The sequence below is a fragment of the Caretta caretta genome, chromosome 1 (assembly GCF_965140235.1).
Source record: "Caretta caretta isolate rCarCar2 chromosome 1, rCarCar1.hap1, whole genome shotgun sequence".
Taxonomy (NCBI): Eukaryota; Metazoa; Chordata; order Testudines; family Cheloniidae; genus Caretta; species Caretta caretta.
The window spans coordinates 8064394-8084658 of NC_134206.1; the positions used below are offsets into that span (position 1 = coordinate 8064394).

Below are 20265 nucleotides of genomic sequence, written 5' to 3' on the forward strand. Positions count from 1 at the left end.
AAAAGCCTCACCAATTTGCCTAGGTGACTACAGACCCAGACCCTTGGATCTTAAGGGCAATGAACAATCCTCCCAACACTTGCACCCCCCCTTTCCTGGGAAATGTTGGATAAAAAGCCTCACCAATTTGCATAGGTGACCACAGACCCAAACCCTTGGATCTGAGAACAATGCAAAAGCATTCAGTTTTTACAAGAAGACTTTTAATAAAAAATAGAAGTAAATAGAAATAAAGAAATCCCCCCTGTAAAATCAGGATGGTAGATATCTTACAGGGTAATTAGATTCAAAAACATAGAGAACCCCTCTAGGCAAAACCTTAAGTTACAAAAAAGACACACAGACAGAAATAGTTATTCTATTCAGCACAATTCTTTTCTCAGCCATTTAAAGAAATCATAATCTAACACATACCTAGCTAGATTACTTACTAAAAGTTCTAAGACTCCATTCCTGTTCTGTCCCTGGCAAAGACCAGCATACAGACAGACACAGACCCTTTGTTTCTCTCCCTCCTCCCAGCTTTTGAAAGTATCTTGTCTCCTCATTGGTCATTTTGGTCAGGTGCCAGCGAGGTTACCTTTAGCTTCTTAACCCTTTACAGGTGAGAGGAGCTTTCCCCTGGCCAGGAGGGATTTCAAAGGGGTTTACCCTTCCCTTTATATTTATGACAACACTGGTTAAGATAAAACATAAATCAGGTTTATTAACTACAGAAGGATAGGTGTTACGTAATTATAAGTGATAGAAAACAGATCAAAGCAGGTTAATTAGGAAATCAAACAAACGTGCAATCTAAGACTTGAGCACACTAGGTAGGAGTTGAATCAGAATATCTCACCCTGACTGATGATACAAGCAGGCTTACAGATTCTTGAGGCACAGGCTGTATCTGCTTTGCAGCCTGGGGTCCCCTCTCCCATTCAAAGTCCTTGGTCCTCCTGAAATTCTTGCAGGTGTTGAGTTGTGGGGAAGTGAAGACGAGATGATTTCAATCCCCATCCTTTATAGTTTCTTCCAGCTTGCTGGAAAGTCTGTGTATGTGACATGGGGGGTCCACCCCCATTGGCCAATCATTCTCCATTTTCTCTCTACTCCCTCCGAGGAAGCTTCCTTATGCAGAGTTCCTGTGCTAGTGGATTCTGCCTTGGATGGGTGTTGATGACAGCAATTAACAGTGTCTGGCTACTCCAAAAACATCCACTGGCTACTCCACTGACTGGCTGGTTTTGGGTGTTTCCAGTCTCACATCACACTTTAGTAACTCACACATAGCACGTTTTCATAACTTCACATACGACCAAAGGAGATATCCATGTTTAGCAGATTAAGACTTTTAGAATGATACCTCACAGGACATACTTTGTACAAAACATACCATAATTACATCTGTCATAAATATAAAGGGAAGGGTAAACCCCTTTAAAATCCCTCCTGGCCAGAGGAAAAATCCTCTAACCTGTAAAGGGTTAAGAAACTAAAGGTAACCCCGCTGGCACCTGACCAAAATGACCAATGAGGAGACAAGATACTTTCAAAAGCTGGGAGGAGGGAGAGAAACAAAGGGTCTGTGTCTGTCTGTATGCTGCTTTTGCCGGGGACAGAACAGGAATGGCATCTTAGAACTTTTAGTAAGTAATTGAGATAGGTATGTGTTAGATTATAATTTCTTTAAATGGCTGAGAAAAGAACTGTGCTGAATAGAATGACTATCCCTGTCTGTGTGTCTTTTTTGTAACTTTGCCTAGAGGGATTCTCTATGTTTTGAATCTAATTACCCTGTAAGGTACCTACCATCCTGATTTTACAGAGGTGATTCCTTTACTTCTATTAAAAGTCTTCTTGTAAGAAAACTGAATGCTTTTCATTGTTCTAAGATCCAAGATGTCAGCAAGTTAAAGAAGTATGTGCTGGATGAATGCACTATAAGGTGGGTAGAAAGTTGGCTAGATTGTCGGGCTCAACGGGTAGTGATCAATAGCTCCATGTCTAGTTGGCAGCCGGTATCAAGTGGAGTGCCCCAAGGGTCGGTCCTGGGGCCGGTTTTGTTCAATATCTTCATAAATGATCTGGAGGATGGTGTGGATTGCACTCTCAGCAAGTTTGTGGATGATACTAAACTGGGAGGAGTGGTAGATACACTGGAGGGCAGGGACAGGATACAGAGGGACCTAGACAAATTGGAGGATTGGGCCAAAAGAAATCTGATGAGGTTCAATAAGGATAAGTGCAGGGTCCTGCACTTAGGACAGAAGAACCCAATGCACAGCTACAGACTAGGGACCGAATGGCTAGGCAGCAGTTCTGCGGAAAAGGACCTAGGGGTGACAGCGGACGAGAAGCTGGATATGAGTCAGCAGTGTGCCCTTGTTGCCAAGAAGGCCAATGGCATTTTGGGATGTATAAGTAGGGGCATAGCGAGCAGATCGAGGGACATGATCGTCCCCCTCTATTCGACATTGGTGAGGCCTCATCTGGAGTACTGTGTCCAGTTTTGGGCCCCACACTACAAGAAGGATGTGGATAAATTGGAGAGAGTCCAGCGAAGGCCAACAAAAATGATTAGGGGTCTGGAACACATGACTTATGAGGAGAGGCTGAGGGAACTGGGATTGTTTAGTCTGCAGAAGAGAAGAATGAGGGGGGATTTGATAGCTACTTTCAACTACCTGAGAGGTGGTTCCAGAGAGGATGGTTCTAGACTATTCTCAGTGGTAGAAGAGGACAGGACAAGGAATAATGGTCTCAAGTTACAGTGGGGGAGGTTTAGGTTGGATATTAGGAAAAACTTTTTCACTAGGAGGGTGGTGAAACACTGGAATGCGTTACGTAGGGAGGTGGTAGAATCTCCTTCCTTAGAAGTTTTTAAGGTCAGGCTTGACAAAGCCCTGGCTGGGATGATTTAATTGGGGATTGGTCCTGCTTTGAGCAGGGGGTTGGATGAGATGACCTCCTGAGGTCCCTTCCAACCCTGATATTCTATGATTCTAAGGGTTTGGGTCTGTGGTCACCTATGCAAATTGGTGAGGATTTTTACCAAACCTTTCCCAGGAAGTGGGGTGCAAGGGTTGGGAGGATTTTTGGGGGAAAGACGTGTCCAAACTACGTTTCCCAGTAAACCCAGTTAAAGTTTGGTGGTGGCAGTGGAAATTCCAAGGGCAAAGGGTAAAATTAATTTGTACCTTGGGGAAGTTTTAACTTAAGCTGGTAAAAGTAAGCTTAGGAGGTTTTCATGCAGGTCCCCACATCTGTACCCTAGAGCTCAGAGTGGGGAAGGAACCTTGACAACATCACAGTGGTAAATATGGGGTGCTTTGGAGTGCAGAGTGTCACCGGGACAATCCATAGAGTGACAGGGGGTGGGGAGGGGAGGAGAGAGTTGCAGGAGGGGCCTTGAGAGGAAGAGGCAGAGCAGGGGCGGAACCTGGGGGAAGATGCATGGTACAGGGGTGGGGCATCATGCTTCCAGTTACCACCAATTAGAAAGGTGGCAACTCTATGAGTTGTTCATAGACAGATTGCCCAGTTTGTGATGCTGACACAGCACAGTAATGTCAGGAAAGGATTTAATGTCTCTGTCATAAATATAAAGGGAAGTGTAAACACCTTTAAAATCCCTCCTGGCCAGAGGAAAAACGCTTTCACCTGTAAAGGGTTAAGAAGCTAAGATAACCTCGCTGACACCTGACCAAAATGACAATGAGGAGTCAAGATACTTTCAAAGCTGGACGGGGGGAGAAACATAGGTTCTCTCTCTGTGTGTGATGCTTTTGCTGGGAACAGAACAGGAATGGAGTCTTAGAACTTAGTAAGTAATCTAGCTAGATATGCGTTATGTTTTGTTTAAATGGCTGAGAAAATAAGCTGTGCTGAATGGAATGGATATTCCTGTTTTTGTGTCTTTTTGTAACTTAAGGTTTTGCTTAGAGAGATTCTCTATGTTTTGAATCTGATTATCCTGTAAGGTATTTACTACCCTGATTTTACAGAGGTGATTCTTTTACTTTTTCTTCAATTAAAATTCTTCTTTTAAGAACCTGATTGCTTTTTCATTGTTCTTAAGATCCAAGGGTTTGGGTCTTTGTTCACCTATGCAAATTGGTGAGGATTTTTATCAAGCCTTCCCCAGGAAAGGGGGTGTAGGGTTTGGGGAGGATTTTGGGGGGAAAGACATTTCCAAGCAGGCTCTTTCCCAGTTATATATCTGTTAGACGCTTGGTGGTGGCAGCAATAAAGTCCAAGGGAAAAAGGAAAATAGTTTGTACCTTGGGGAAGTTTTAACCTAAGCTGGTAAAAATAAGCTTAGGGGGTTTTCATGCAGGTCCCCACATCTATACCCTAGAGTTCAGAGTGGGGAAGGAACCTTGACAGTCTCTTTGACTGGCCAGTCAGTGATTCAAAGAAAAGGGCCCAGCACCATATCACCAGCCAGCTCTGCATGGAGCGTGGTCTGAGAGCCAGAGAATCAGGAGAAAACTCTAGGTCCCTTTCTGAGTAAAGAGCTGGAGCAGCCTATCCCGGATCTGTTGGGTCTTCACCCCATAGATGATGGGGTATAGCGTGGGGGGCACCAAGAGATACACATTGTCCATGAGAACATGGAAATGCAGGGCCACATTATGCCCAAACCATTGCGTGAGGGCAGTGAAGAGATGAGGGATGTAAAAGGCTAAGATGACACAGAGGTGGGAGCTGCAGGTCCCAAAAATCTTGAGCTGGGTGTCCTTTGTTGGGAGGGTGAATATGGTATTTGTCCTGCCACCATCACCCTAAACCCTGGGCACATAAAGGAAGTCAGGGAATGTACAGTACATTCAAGAGACACCACTGTGCCTCAGGATAGGACACCTTCTTTCTTACTCCATGTCAGATTCCAACTGAACCAATTTCACGAAGCCCTCCACCTCCATCCTGCTGGGCATTCCTGGCCTGGACTCAGCCCATATCTGGATCTCTATCCCCTTCTGCACCATATACGCCATAGCCATCTTGGGGAACTTCGCCATCCTGTTCATCGTGAAGAGGGAGCCGAGCCTCCATGGGCCCATGTATTATTTCCTCTGCATGCTGGTCATCACCGACCTAGTCCTTTCTATGTCTATCCTATGCAAAATTTTGAGCATATTCTGGTTCAATTCCAGGGAGATCAAATTCAGTGCATGCCTCTTGCAGCTGTACTTCATTCTCAGCTTCTCTACGATGGAGTCTCGGATCCTCATGGCCATGGCTTTTGATCGCTATGTGGACATCTGCGATCCCCTGAGACATTGTACTACCCTGACAAACCCCATGGTGGCCAAAATTGGCCTGGCCATGGTGCTTCGCGGATCCATGCTCCTACTGCCCACTCCCTTCCTGGTGAGGAGGTGGCCATATTGCAGAACCATCATCATTGCCCACACACACTGTGAGCACATCTCTGTGGTGAAGCTGGCCTGTGCTGACATCCACACTAGTAGTTACTACAGCCTCTCTGTGGCATTCTTGGTGATCTGTCTGGATGTGTTTTTTATTGCTGTGTCCTATACCCAGATCCTCAGGGCCATCTTAAGCCTCCCCACAAAGGACGCCTGGCTCAAGAGTTTTGGGACCTGTGGCTCCCACCTCTGTGTCATCTTAAACTCTTACATCCCAGCTCTCTTCTCCTTCCCCATGCACTGGTTTGGGCACAATGTGGCCCTGCATTTCCACATTCTCATGGCCAACAGGTACCTCCTGCTGCCCACTATGCTAAACCCCAACATCTACTGGGTGAGGACCCAAGAGATCTGGGATAGGCTGCTCCAGCCCTTTACTCATAAAGGGACCTCAAGTTTTCTCCTGGTGCTCTGGCTCTCAGACCAAGCTCCATGCAGAGCTGGCTGGTGACATGGTGCTGGGCCCTTGTCAGGGTTCCCTTCCCACTCTGAACTCTGGGGTACAGATGTGGGGACCTGCATGAAAGACCCCCTAAGCTTATTTCTACTAGTTTAGGTTAAAAACTTCCCCAAGGCACAAATTCCTTCCTTGTCTGTTTATCCAGCAATGTGTGTGAGGCTGAGGTCTGACAAACGGAAAGTGCAGGAGACACTCGCTGAACAATGAAAGTGAGATGGACATTTTCAGGGGGTCACATATTGCACATGTGATGGGTAGCTGGAAAATCACTCATTCAATTTTCTTTGCTCTGAACCATGGCTTGGGACATGGATGTATGGCTTATATTAAAACACAAAATTAGACCTTAGAGAGCTCTAGTTTGATAGATATGTTGCTGTAACTCACTGTACCCCAAAGCAACACCCTGGAACCCCCATATTCACCACTGTTATATAGTTGCCACAAATCTTGTACAAACTATGTCATGTGAGGTGTTAGTGGAAAAGCTATGGTTTGCTGAATATGATTATCCTATTTGTATGCATGTCTCATTTTTGTATCTGAAGATAAGAATATTTACAATGACCTGTATTTCAAATGTGTTTGTTCCTATGGTAACTCCCACATGGTAGCTTACATCTAGTTGAGCCAGCACATTATGAGAGGACTATTCAAGTTGATGGCCCATCAATGAGCACATAATGGGCCATGGAAGAATCATAGAATCATAGAATATCAGGGTTGGAAGGGACCCCTGAAGGTCATCTAGTCCAACCCCCTGCTCAAAGCAGGACCAATTCCCAGTTAAATCATCCCAGCCAGGGCTTTGTCAAGCCTGACCTTAAAAACCTCTAAGGAAGGAGATTCCACCACCTCCCTAGGTAACCCATTCCAGTGTTTCACCACCCTCATAGTGAAAAAGTTTTTCCTAATATCCAATCTAAACCTCCCCCACTGCAACTTGAGACCATTACTCCTTGTTCTGTCATCTGCTACCATTGAGAAAAGTCTAGAGCCATCCTCTTTGGAACCCCCTTTCAGGTAGTTGAAAGCAGCTATCAAATTCCCCCTCATTCTTCTCTTCTGCAGGCTAAACAATCCCAGCTCCCTCAGCCTCTCCTCATAAGTCATGTGTTCTAGACCCCTAATCATTTTTGTTGGCCTTCGCTGGACTCTCTCCAAATTATCCACATCCTTCTTGTAGTGTGGGGCCCAAAACTGGACACAGTACTCCAGATGAGGCCTCACCAATGTCGAATAGAGGGGAACGATCACGTCCCTCGATCTGCTCGCTATGCCCCTACTTATACATCCCAAAATGCCATTGGCCTTCTTGGCAACAAGGGCACACTGCTGACTCATATCCAGCTTCTCGTCCACTGTCACCCCTAGGTCCTTTTCTGCAGAACTGCTGCCTAGCCACTCGGTCCCTAGTCTGTAGCGGTGCATTGGATTCTTCCATCCTAAGTGCAGGACCCTGCACTTATCCTTATTGAACCTCATCAGATTTCTTTTGGCCCAATCCTCCAATTTGTCTAGGTCCTTCTGTATCCTATCCCTCCCCTCCAGCGTATCTACCACTCCTCCCAGTTTAGTATCATCCGCATATTTGCTGAGAGTGCAATCCACACCATCCTCCAGATCATTTATGAAGATATTGAACAAAACCGGCCCCAGGACCGACCCTTGGGGCACTCCACTTGATACCGGCTGCCAACTAGACATGGAGCCATTGATCATTACCTGTTGAGCCCGACACTCTAGCCAGCTTTCTACCCACCTTATAGTGCATTCATCCAGCCCATACTTCCTTAACTTGCTGACAAGAATACTGTGGGAGACCGTGTCAAAAGCTTTGCTAAAGTCAAGAAACAATACATCCACTGCTTTCCCTTCATCCACAGAACCAGTAATCTCATCATAAAAGGCGATTAGATTAGTCAGGCATGACCTTCCCTTGGTGAATCCATGCTGGCTGTTCCTGATCACTTTCCTCTCATGCAAGTGCATCAGGATTGATTCTCTGAGGACCTGCTCCATGATTTTTCCAGGGACTGAGGTGAGGCTGACTGGCCTGTAGTTCCCAGGATCCTCCTTCTTCCCTTTTTTAAAGATTGGCACTACATTAGCCTTTTTCCAGTCATCCGGGACTTCCCCGGTTCGCCACGAGTTTTCAAAGATAATGGCCAATGGCTCTGCAATCACAGCCGCCAATTCCTTCAGCACTCTCGGATGCAACTCGTCCGGCCCCATGGACTTGTGCACGTCCAGCTTTTCTAAATAGTCCCTAACCACCTCTATCTCCACAGAGGGCTGGCCATCTCTTCCCCATTTTGTGATGCCCAGCGCAGCAGTCTGGGAGCTGACCTTGTTAGTGAAGACAGAGGCAAGAAAAGCATTGAGTACATTAGCTTTTTCCACATCCTCTGTCACTAGGTTGCCTCCCTCATTCAGTAAGGGGCCCACACTTTCCTTGGCTTTCTTCTTGTTGCCAACATACCTGAAGAAACCCTTCTTGTTACTCTTGACATCTCTTGCTAGCTGCAGCTCCAGGTGCGATTTGGCCCTCCTGATATCATTCCTACATGCCCGAGCAATATTTTTATACTCTTCCCTGGTCATATGTCCAACCTTACACTTCTTGTAAGCTTCTTTTTTATGTTTAAGATCCGCTAGGATTTCACCATTAAGCCAAGCTGGTCGCCTGCCATATTTACTATTCTTTCGACTCATCGGGATGGTTTGTCCCTGTAACCTCAACAGGGATTCCTTGAAATACAGCCAGCTCTCCTGGACTCCTTTCCCCTTTAAGTTAGTCCCCCAGGGGATCCTGGCCATCCGTTCCCTGAGGGAGTCGAAGTCTGCTTTCCCGAAGTCCAGGGTCCGTATCCTGCTGCTTACCTTTCTTCCCTGCATCAGGATCCTGAACTCAACCAACTCATGGTCACTGCCTCCCAGATTCCCATCCACTTTTGCTTCCCCCACTAATTCTACCCGGTTTGTGAGCAGCAGGTCAAGAAAAGCGCCCCCCCTAGTTGGCTCCTCTAGCACTTGCGCCAGGAAATTGTCCCCTACGCTTTCCAAAAACTTCCTGGATTATCTATGCACCGCTGTATTGCTCTCCCAGCAGATATCAGGAAAATTAAAGTCACCCATGAGAATCAGGGCATGCGATCTAGTAGCTTCCGTGAGCTTCCGGAAGAAAGCCTCATCTACCTCATCCCCCTGGTCCGGTGGTATATAGAAGACTCCCACCAGTACATCACTCTTGTTGCACACACTTCTAAACTTAATCCAGAGACACTCAGGTTTTTCTGCAGTTTCGTACCGGAGCTCTGAGCAGTCATACTGCTCCCTTACATACAGTGCTACTCCCCCACCTTTTCTGCCCTGCCTGTCCTTCCTGAACAGTTTATAACCATCCATGACAGTACTCCAGTCATGTGAGTTATCCCACCAAGTCTCTGTTATTCCGATCACGTCATAGTTCCTTGACATCACCAGGACCTCCAGTTCTCCCTGCTTGTTTCCAAGGCTTTGTGCATTTGTATATAAGCACTTGAGATAACCTGTTGATCGCCCCTCATTCCCAGTATGAGGCAGGAGCCCTCCCCTCACAGACATTCCTGCCTTCTCCCCACCTGGTGGACTTTCCTGTAGATGTCTGGCCAGAATGTGGGTAATGGTCCCTGTGATGACTCATTGAAGGATACAAGGACATGTGACCAGGTCATGTGACATTGGACTCCATCTTGTGCCTATACTTTCCCACTGACAGTGCTTGGGGCTTTGTTTGGAAAAATGAAGTTCCCTGAACATGGCAGAAGCTATAAAACAGGGAAGTGACATCAACACTTAGCCACACTCCCCCCACAATAAAACACCAGAAGACACATCTGGAGGGAAAAGATTTTGACTGGGGAGGTGGTCCCAGATTGGAAAGGAGAAATCCTGGCCTGTGTATGGAAGATTGTCCAATCAGGGTGTTTGTGCCATCAGGGTGAGATTCTGCTTGACTCAAACCCTGTCTAGTTTATAGTACTCAGATTGCGATTTTGCTTTATTTTTTAGGTCATCTACTTTGAGCTGTACACTTCTTAGTGATAATCACTTTCTGTAGTAAATAAATCATTTTAATATTTTTATCTAAGATAGTTGTTGTTTGAAGTGTAAAGGGAAATCTGCTAAGGAACGGGGGCTGGTGCATTGTCCTCTCCACATTGAGGGAGGATTGTAGTGGAAAATAAACTTACACTGGTCAGGCTACTGCCCCGGGCTAGATGGGAAAGTGGGTAAGGGGCACAGGTGTTACAAGGTTTGAAGGAATGTTTGAACTTGTTTCTCAGGACACTTTTTAAACACAGGTAAAGATGATGTGAAACAGTGTCTATGGGACAAAAAGGTGAAAACTGTGGATGAGATGGCTTCTGTAGCTGATGATTTTGAGAAGACAAGCAATTATTGTGAATAAACCACAGACAGAGGGGTTTACACTTGATGGGAAGTATGGTCCCATTTTACCCCATTCTTCTAATTCCCAACCCTAATCTCCTGTGAAAACGGAAGAGTCCAGGAGGTGCTATCATTGTAATTTCACTGATCACCTGAGGAATAAATGCCCTGTGCTCAAAGAAAGCAGGATAGCCCATGTGAATGCTGCGATTCTGAGCACAGAAGCCCCTTGGGCACCTGTCATTTATCATAAGGTTTCTAAAATTAGCTTCTGCTGAACTAGGCATGAAGCACTTAAAGGCTGTCAGCATTAATAGCAGGGAACACCTTGGGTGGGAAGATACAGGGGCAGAAATTTCAGTGGTTAGGAGAGGTATACTGCAACAAGGAGACATACTGACAGCACAGATGGCAGAACTTTTATTATTTTGCTGTTACAAAATCCTTTTGCCTTTGGCTAAAGTGCACATAGAAACCAAAGGTTTGGAAGCTGTTTTATCAGTGGGGGTAGGAGACGATAATCCTATTGATAAGCTAATTGGCAATGATTTCTTTCATGTAGCTCAGGCTGTTAGAGTGTCCACCTTCAGCAAGAAGGTGCTTTCTGTTGGGACCTCAGAGGGAAAGGGGAAAGTCCCAGGAACTGCTCAAAGAATGAGAGGTCTCCTTGATTCCTCTACAAGAGAGGGAAGCTGCATGTTTCCAGGGGTAGGGGTGGTTGAGACCAGCTCCTGCCCTATAGCTAAGGCCAGCGTTGCCTTAGGGAAAAAATGTCAATGTTGAAGCTAAACAAGGGGAAAACCCAATGCTAGGGAGCACAGGGAGATGTGTTCCAGAGGGGAGCTGTAGTGAAGGAAAGATTCACTGGTGCGGCACATTGTGCTGGTGGTCCTGGGAATTAGCCCTTTGCAGCTTCGGAGCGCCTCTTTCTGGCCAGTGTCTCACCTGCCTCAGGCCCCATGTACCTCCTGAACCCCGGTGCCCTTTAATGTCAGGGTTCTGCCTCCAGCAGTACCCCCTTACTCTGGGTTTCCCCTCCCAGGGGAGCCCCCCAACCCTCTATCCCCACCCTGCCTCAGTGGGGCAGCCCTCTTCAAAGGGCCAGCTGGGCCCTGATTGGGCTGGCCACAGCTGTGGCTGCTTCCCCAATCAACTGGGTTTGCTGCTTTCACTCCCTTTCTCCAGCCACAGCCCTCTGCAGGGCTGCTTTTACTATTGGCTCCCAAGAGCAGCCCTCTCCCAGGGCTGTTTTAACCCCTTCAGGGCCGGAGTGGGGTGCTCACCCCTCTACAGGAGCCCAGAGAAGACTGATAGAATCATAGAAACTACTGAAGAGGTGGTTATGGGTTCCTTTAACAAAGCAGCAGGAGGCAAGGCCACCTGAGAAAGGGAGAGGGGTTTGGAGCCTGCCACTGAGACATCTGTCCAGGCTGTTAGCTGTTAGTCCTTCACGCATGAACAGGGGATAGCTCCCACTCTAGAGAGCACAGGGGTATGTGTCCTAAAGGGGGTCGCAGAGGAGGAAAATGGGGGAGGAACAGTGGGATTACAGGAATGTCTCCTCACTGATCACATGGGGAACGATGCCCAGGACAGAATGGCTGATTCAGCATCTGTGCTCCCAGGCACCCAACCTGTGGCTCCAGCATTGAGAGGGAACTGTGTAAGTGACTTACTGAAGACGAGCAGTCACACAACTGACCTCTCGTGGATAGAGAAAAGGGGGACGGCGGGTACCCAAATCCAGAGTTATTGTTACATCTCATGATGCAATCATAGAATCATAGACTATCAGGGTTGGAAGGGACCTCAGGAGGTCATCTAGTCCAACCCTCTGCTCAAAGCAGGACCAATCTCCAATTAAATCATCCCAGCCAGGGCTTTGTCAAGCCTGACCTTAAAAACCTCGAAGGAAGGAGATTCTACCACCTCCCTAGGTAACGCATTCCAGTGTTTCACCACCCTCCTAGTGAAAATTTTTTTCCTAATATCCAAGCTAAACTTCCCCCACTGCAACTTGAGACCATTACTCCTTGTCCTGTCCTCTTCTACCACTGAGAATAGTCTAGAACCATCCTCTTTGGAACCACCTCTCAGGTAGTTGAAAGCAGCTATCAAATCCCCCCTCATTCTTCTCTTCCGCAGACTAAACAATCCCAGTTCCCTCAGCCTCTCCTCAGTCCCCTAACCATTTTTGTTGCCCTCCGCTGGACGCTATCCAATTTTTACACATCCTTCTTGTAGTGTGGGGCCCAAAACTGGACACAGTGCTCCAGATGAGACCTCACCAATGTCGAATAGAGGGGAACGATCACGTCCCTCGATCTGCTGGCAATGCCCCTACTTATACATCCCAAAATGCCATTGGCCTTCTTGGAAACAAGGGCACACTGCTGACTCATATCCAGCTTCTCGTCCACTGTAACCTCTAGGTCCTTTTCTGCAGATCATTTATGAAGATATTGAACAAAACCGGCCCCAGGACTGACCCTTGGGCACTCCACTTGATACCGGCTGCCAACTAGACATGGAGCCATTGATTACTACCCGTTGAGCCCGACAATCTAGTCAACTTTCTATCCACCTTATAGTCCATTCATCCAGCCCATATTTCTTTAACTTGCTGGCAAGAATACTGTGGGAGACAGTGTCAAAAGCTACGCTAAAGTCAAGGAACAACATGTCCACTGCTTTCCCCTCATCCACAGAGCCAGTGATCTCATCATAGAAGGCAGTTAGATTAGTCAGGCATGACTTGCCTTTGGTGAATCCATGCTGACTGTTCCTGATCACTTTCCACTCCTCTAAGTGCTTCAGAATTGATTCCTTGAGGACCTGCTCCATGATTTTTCCAGGGACTGAGGTAAGGCTGACTGGCCTGTAGTTCCCAGGATCCTTCTTCTTCCCTTTTTTAAAGATGGGCACTACATTAGCCTTTTTCCAGTCCTCTGGGACTTCCCCCGATCACCATGAGTTTTCAAAGATAATGGTCAGTGGCTCTGCAATCACATCCGCCAACTCCTTTAGCACTCTCGGATGCAGCGCATCTGGCCGCATGGACTTGTGCTCGTCCAGCTTTTCTAAATAGTCCCGAACCACTTCTTTCTCCACAGAGGGCTGGTCACCTTCTCTCCATGCTGTGCTGCCCAATGTAGTAGTCTGGGAGCTGACCTTGTACCTGAAGACAGAGGCAAAAAAAGCATTGAGTACGTTAGCTTTTTCCATTTCCCCTGTCACTAGGTTGCCTCCCTCATTCAGTAAGGGGCCCACACTTTCCTTGACTTTCTTCTTGTTGCTAACATACCTGAAGAAACCCTTCTTGTTACTCTTAACATCTCTCGCTAGCTGCAACTCCAGGTGTGATTTGGCCTTCCTGATTTCACTCCTGCATCCCCGAGCAATATTTTTATACTCTTCCCTGGTCATTTGCCCAATCTTCCACTTCTTGTAAGCTTCTTTTTTGTGTTTAAGGCCAGCAAGGATTTCACTGTTAAGCCAAGCTGGTCGCCTGCCATATTTACTATTCTTTCTACACATCGGGATGGTTTGTCCCTGTAACCTCAGTAAGGATTCTTTAAAATACAGCCAGCTCTCCTGGACTTCTTTCCCTCGCATGTTATTCTCCCAGGGGATCTTGACCATCAGTTCCCTGAGGTTGTCAAAGTCTGCTTTTCTGAAATCCAGGGTCCATATTCTGCAGGCTCTCCTTTCTTCCCTGTGTCAGGATCCTGAACTCGACCATCTCATGGTCACTGCCCAGGTTCCCATCCACTTTTTCTTCCCCTACTAATTCTTCCTGGTTTGTGAGCAGCAGGTCAAGAAGAGCTCTGCCCCTAGTTGATTCCTCCAGCACCTGCACCAGGAAATTGTCCCCTACATTTTCCAAAAACTTCCTGGATTGTCTGTGCACCGTTGTATTGCTCTTCCAGCAGATATCAGGGTGATTGAAGTCTCCCATGAGAACCAGGGCCTGCCATCTAGTAACTTCCGTGAGTTGCTGGAAGAAAGCCTCATCCAATGTTTGTTGCTAATGGTAAATCTTATAACAAAGAATTTGGTACTGATGGTAAATTCTATCAAAAGTTGTAACCTGCTACATGTAGTAAAAAAGAAGCCCTATGGGAATACTACTTCTCAGCTAACACCTCTAAACAGTCTCAAAGCTTGTTACGGCAGGGAAAGCATAATAAACCTGGTCTGCTGTGTGGAAGGGGAAACTGAGGCAAACCACTTCATGGCATTGATGACTATCTGCATTGAGTTATCACCAGTTGGAAAAACACAATGGTTGACAATCCTGCACATTTACAAAGACAGGCTTTCTAGTGACAAATAGAAGGCACACAGAACTTTGTAAAAAAACATGTGGATCACACTCCAAGGTTTGCAACGCTTGGGCATTGTGTGTTCCAAACCTTAAGAAGGCCTTGGGCACACTCCCTCCAACCCAGTCAGTGACTAACACTTCTGCAGTAAACTAAGGGGGGAGGTGTGACATTCTGTGCCCCCAAAGGAACAGGTATCAATGGTATCAGTGAAAAAGTTATGATTTGCTGAATATGATTACCCTATTTGTATGCATGTCTCATTTTTGTGCCAAAAATTCTGAAAGCATGTGAGGGCATATGAGCAGCTCATGTGACACTGGACTCCATTTGTGCCTGAGCATTTCTGGTAATTGTGCTGGGGCCTTCTGCTTGGAAAAATGAAGGTCCCTCTGAATGACAGAAGCCATAAAAGGTGGAAGTAAGAAAATCGCTTGGCGTCACTCCCCTGCATAACTCAACACCTGGAAAAATCTTAGGAACAAGGACAGAACTGAGGATTTTCTCCCAGGCTGAAGGCATTTCTAGCCTGTGCATGGAGGAACGGTGGACTGTTTGTACCATCAGGGTGACACACTGTGTGATTCAAATCCTGTCAAGTTTATAGAACTCAGATAGTCATTTTCCTTTATTTCTTAGGTCATCTCCTTTGATCTGTACACTTATTACTTATAGTCACTTAAAATCTATCCTTCTGCAGTTAATAACTCAGTTTTATATATATTTTTTTAATCTAAAACAGTGTGTTGTGTGAAATGCAAAAGGGAAATGTGCTCAGGAACAGGGGCTAATGTATTGTCCTCTCCACATTGAGGGAGGGGTGGACTGGGTAATAAACTTACAGTCTCTGGGCTTCTGACCAGAGTAAGACTGTACAGCTCTGGGTTCCTAGCCTGGGGAACTCTGGGGGTAGGGGCGGGCAGGCGGGGAATTGGCTTTAGCGTCTCTATTGTTGGTTCATGAGTGCCTCGTGAAAACATTCATGTAACTGCAGCTGGGTGCAGTTGTCTGGCTGTGAGAGTCCAAACCTGGAGAGGATTGCAGTTTGTCACATCCTCAAAGTGTGAAAGAGAGCCCAGGTTGGTATGCCAGAGGGCTCAGCGATACCCCCTTTCCAGGTTGCATCCTGGGCAAGTCCGTCACACCCACCTAAAGAACAAGCCCTGCTAGACCATGAGTCCATTTCCTTCTTCTCATGCACTCAGTTACTAATGGAGAGATCATGGTTAGAGCAGGGAAGTCACGAGTCCTGGGTTCTGTCTGTCATTCTCTGTGTGACCTTCACCAAGTCAGTCTCCCTTTGCGTCAGTTTACCTTTCAGTATAATGACGATATGTTGATAGTTGACTTTCCTTTACTTGGTGTTTTGAAGATCCTTCAATGAAAGGTGTTACACAGTATGATGACAGTTACTGATGAGAATTACTGATTTCTGATGCCTTAGCGATAGCCCTGTGTGCCTGCAGAAAGTGTTCGTATCTCTCCTCACTTACCTTAAGAACATAAGAACATAAGAACATAAGAATGGCTGTACTGGGTCAGACCAAAGGTCCATCCAGCCCAGTATCCTGTCTACCGACAGTGGCCAATGCCAGGTGCCCTAACAGGTAATGATCAAGTGACTTCTCTCCTGCCATCCATCACCCCCCTCTGACAAACAGAGGCTAAGGACACCATTCCTTACCCATCCTGGCTAATAGCCATAAATAGACTTAACCTCCATGAATTTATCCAGCTCTCTTTTAAACCCTGTTATCGTCATATAGTCACTTTTCTCCAGATCTCTCTGTCTACTATCTACCCATTAATACTGGGCATTTACAGGGTATCAAACCCTCTGGAGAGCTGCCCATTATCCCTAGTTTTCTTCCGAATCAACTCTACTTTTTAAATATACACAAATACACAGAGCAGCCAATTCCTCTCTGACTCAGTGGAGAGCCCAAGAGTTCTCATCTCCCTTGGGGAACGTCCCTTAATTATTGTTTACTTCTAAACCTGGATAAAGAACACAGAAGCACAGACACTGAAAGAGAGACATTGGCTAGAGTGTCTACGGTTTCCAGCCTATTTGCATCCAGATGCCGCTTCTCCCCTAGAGGCTGAGTGAACCCACCTGGGAGTGTGCACAGCTAGATTATAAATGGTGCACACCCATGGTCGGCTCTCGGCGTGGGATGCTGCTGCAGATGCTGGGGTGAGAGAGGTGTGGGAAACGGCTGCCTGCAGGGGGTTCCCAGGGAAGACACGTCTGGCTCAGAATTCACAGGTACCCATCTCTTGCTGAGGAGCTCACCTGCTCGACAGACCGAGTGCAACGTGGGTATGATGGGATAGAGAATAGGTCTGTGGTCCTTTCCGTTCTGCAAAACCATTAACCATGCTGGGGCCCTTGCTACAGGGGATGAGTTTGCTCCAATATCACTGGCCAAAGTGTCCCCTTTTCTCTGCCCCTGGCTGATGGGCTCCAGCCCCGAGGTGGCTGCACTTCAGTGGCACAGGGGATGCTCCAGAATGAAAGGTTTCAGTAGATGTAGAATACAAGGCCAAATTATGAGGCTGTGGCCCATACGTTCTCAGGCCCCACAGAAGCAAAACTCCCCTTGGAGTAAGAATTGAGTAAAGACCTCAGGAGCCAGCTGTGTGTGAGCTAATGCACAGGGACTCTCCCTCCTCCTCTTGCATTTCAGGCCTCTGGCTGTTAAAAGGGGTGGCTTTCACCTGACTTTGTGATGGAAATCATGGAGGGGCTAGGGCTCCTCACTGGAAGAATTATTTGAATTTTTCAACATGGGCAAGACCTCTTTTCTCCTGGCTTCAGTTGAGAACTTGGCTGAACTGTTATGCCTGAAACTTTCAAAAACAATTCAGCTAGAAGCAGAAACCCAGTGTGGGAAATTTCAGTCCAAACGATTAAAATTTGGCAAACTTATAACCAACTGAAAATGAGGTCTCCTAATTGAATGTGTCAGACAGCGTTAACTAAACATGGTGTCCCCAGCACCACCTACAATGGCCAATCCATTTGTGAATCCCATTCACCTGTGCTCTTTGCTCCAACAATGTCTGTGGCAATGAGTTCCACTGGCCAAATATGGATTAGGTAAACAATTTTCCTTTCTCAGTGTTATATATTCAGACTTTCAATGTACTTGAATGTTCCCTTGTTCCTGTGTTATGAGACAGAGTAAATATAAATGCTTGACCTACTTTCTTTATCGATAGATTCATAGGTTTAAGATCAGAAGGGACAATTAGATCATGCTAGATTTTTTTTAAATTATCCAAAATCAGATTTTCCATTGTTTCTTAATCTTGTCAAATCTTCTTTTTAAAACTTTCCTTTATTTTTTAGCAGTTTAGGTTTAATGCAGAACTGTCTTTTATTTCCTTTGGGGTGGGGGAGTCTGTTGCTGCCCGACTGCCTACTTCTGATTCGGAATGAGATGTTTGGTGATCGGTCAGCTCGTAACTCTAGTTTTTGTAACTCTGAGGTTCTACTATAGATGCTGTTTAACATCCTCCTTGACTGCTAATGGACTGGAAAGTGTTTCATGACCGTATGTGATCTGAGTACCTGATACTGCTCCTTTCCAAATGCAGAACAAAACTAATTCTTGAACACATCTCCCTTTTCTTCAACATTTACAAGTTTCCTTTCTCCCTCTAGGAATTGGCCTATACTTTTTCTAGGATTTCTTTTCTTCTTAATATAATTAATAACCTCCTTTTTGTTATCCTTAGCCCTGCAAAGCATGGATTTCCCCCTGATGTCTGTAACATCCTGTATTAATTTTCATAACTTCCAATTTGTATTGCTTGCTATCTCTTTTCCCTTTTCCCCATTTGTTATATATTGCTTCCCCCCCCCTCAATTGCTGCCTTCACTTTGCTACTGAACTGGGTTTTTAAGCAAAGTTCTCCACTTTCTTGATTGTGGAATCATGGCTTTTTAGCTCTCTCATAAACTCTTCTTAAAGAACTTCCCCCATTTTTCATTCCCATTTTTCTGTCTACATTTTTCCTCCCAATCAGTTTTGCTGATCATTTGCCTTATCTTTGTGGAATTGGCCCTTTTGAAAGGTATCTGTAGATAGCTATTACTGGCTGGGAGCTGTTCTCTGTTTGTCCATATCAATGTAATCAGTTCCATTCTTTATTTTGTTCTCCTCTATCGTATGCCCCCTTAATTGTCTCTTCTCTAAACTAACCAGTCCCAGACTTTTCAGTCTATCTGCATACACCAGCCTCCCCCATTCTCACAGCCTGCCTGGGAAATCCCCTTTCTATCTACTAGATCCTTTATAGCGACTGGGTGACCAAAAGTGAGTGCATCTCCAAAGCAGGATATTCTCCATCCCATTCCTTACACATCTGAACATTGTCTTTGTTGTGGCCAGTACTGTAAATGAGCAGGTGTTTCTGTGGAGCTGCTATCAATGGTGCCCAAGTCTTTTCCCTGAGGTGGGTTCTAGTTGGGATGTTTTCCCCGGCACATGTCTTAGCAAAGGTGTTTTTTCCCCACTCTCAGATTTTCAGTAATTAGGTGAATGGGAAACTGCCTACAGCATGGACTCTCTAGTCTGGGTTTCATTTCATTAAGCCTATGTGTAAATTGGCAGACTTTTTTCACTGAAAGTTTGGTCAATGACCAAAGAGCCTTGAAAAGAAATCATTGTTGCAAACCCTTACACCTCTCGTTAAGGTGCCTTTATTACGTCACTGAAACTGAAGAGTTCTGTCTTCAAAAGTGTGTTTGTAGTGTTTACACCTCCACTATTTCTTCAGCAAATGCTGCCTCTTGGCAAAAAAACTTGGCAGTGCAGATAAGGCCTAAGGAACAATGAGGGAAAACCAGCATCCACTCGTGTTTCCTGCTGGTGCCTATTAATGTTTCCCATACCACGATGTGTAGGAATTATTGACGAAAGGAGCACCATAAAATATGGAACTGACATTAGTAGGGTCAATTGTTCATGTCAATGTTCCTCCCCCACTGTGAACTCTAGGGTTCAGATATGGGGACCTGCATGAAAATCTCCTAAGCTTACTTTTACCAGTTTAGGTTAAAACTTCCCCAAGGTACAAATTAATTTTATCCTTTGTCCTTGGAATATCCTTGGAAGAAGTATTGTTTCTTTGTCTTTGGGACAGACCACTTTTGGATAGCATCCACTTTGGCCTGTAGGGGGCTGATAGTTCCTTGACCCACCTGGTGTCCAAGGTAAGTCACTCTGTTTAGGCCTATTTGACACATTTTAGTCTTAACAGTTAGTCCTGCCTCCCTTGTGTGCTCAAGGACTTTTTATAGATGTTCCAGGTGGTCTGCCCAGGAATCCGAAAATATGGCCACATCATCAAGGTAGGTGACTGCATATTATCCTAATCCCTCTAGGAGACCATCTACAAGTCTTTGGAAGGTGGCGGGTGCATTTCGCAGCCCGAAAGGGAGTACATTAAATTCATACAGCCCGACATGTGTGGTGAAGGCTGACCTTTCCTTGGCAGATTCATCTAGCGGTACCTGCCAGTACCCCTTGGTTAAGTCCAAGGTAGAGATGAACTGGGCCCGTCCCAGTTTCTCTAATAGTTCATCTGAGCATGGCATTGGATAGTTGTCTGGGCGAGT

At 45.9% G+C, this 20265-nt stretch overlaps 1 protein-coding gene across 1 annotated transcript; it reads left to right on the forward strand.

Annotated features, from left to right (window-relative positions):
* The first annotated feature begins 4598 nt into the window (after window positions 1-4598).
* LOC142069069 (olfactory receptor 52P1-like) lies at window positions 4599-9960 on the forward strand. Its single transcript, XM_075119414.1, has 3 exons — window positions 4599-4635; window positions 4985-5751; window positions 9931-9960. The coding sequence occupies exons 1-3, from the start codon at window positions 4599-4601 to the stop codon at window positions 9958-9960; spliced, it is 834 nt and encodes a 277-aa protein (XP_074975515.1).
* Window positions 9961-20265: the final 10305 nt, after the last annotated feature.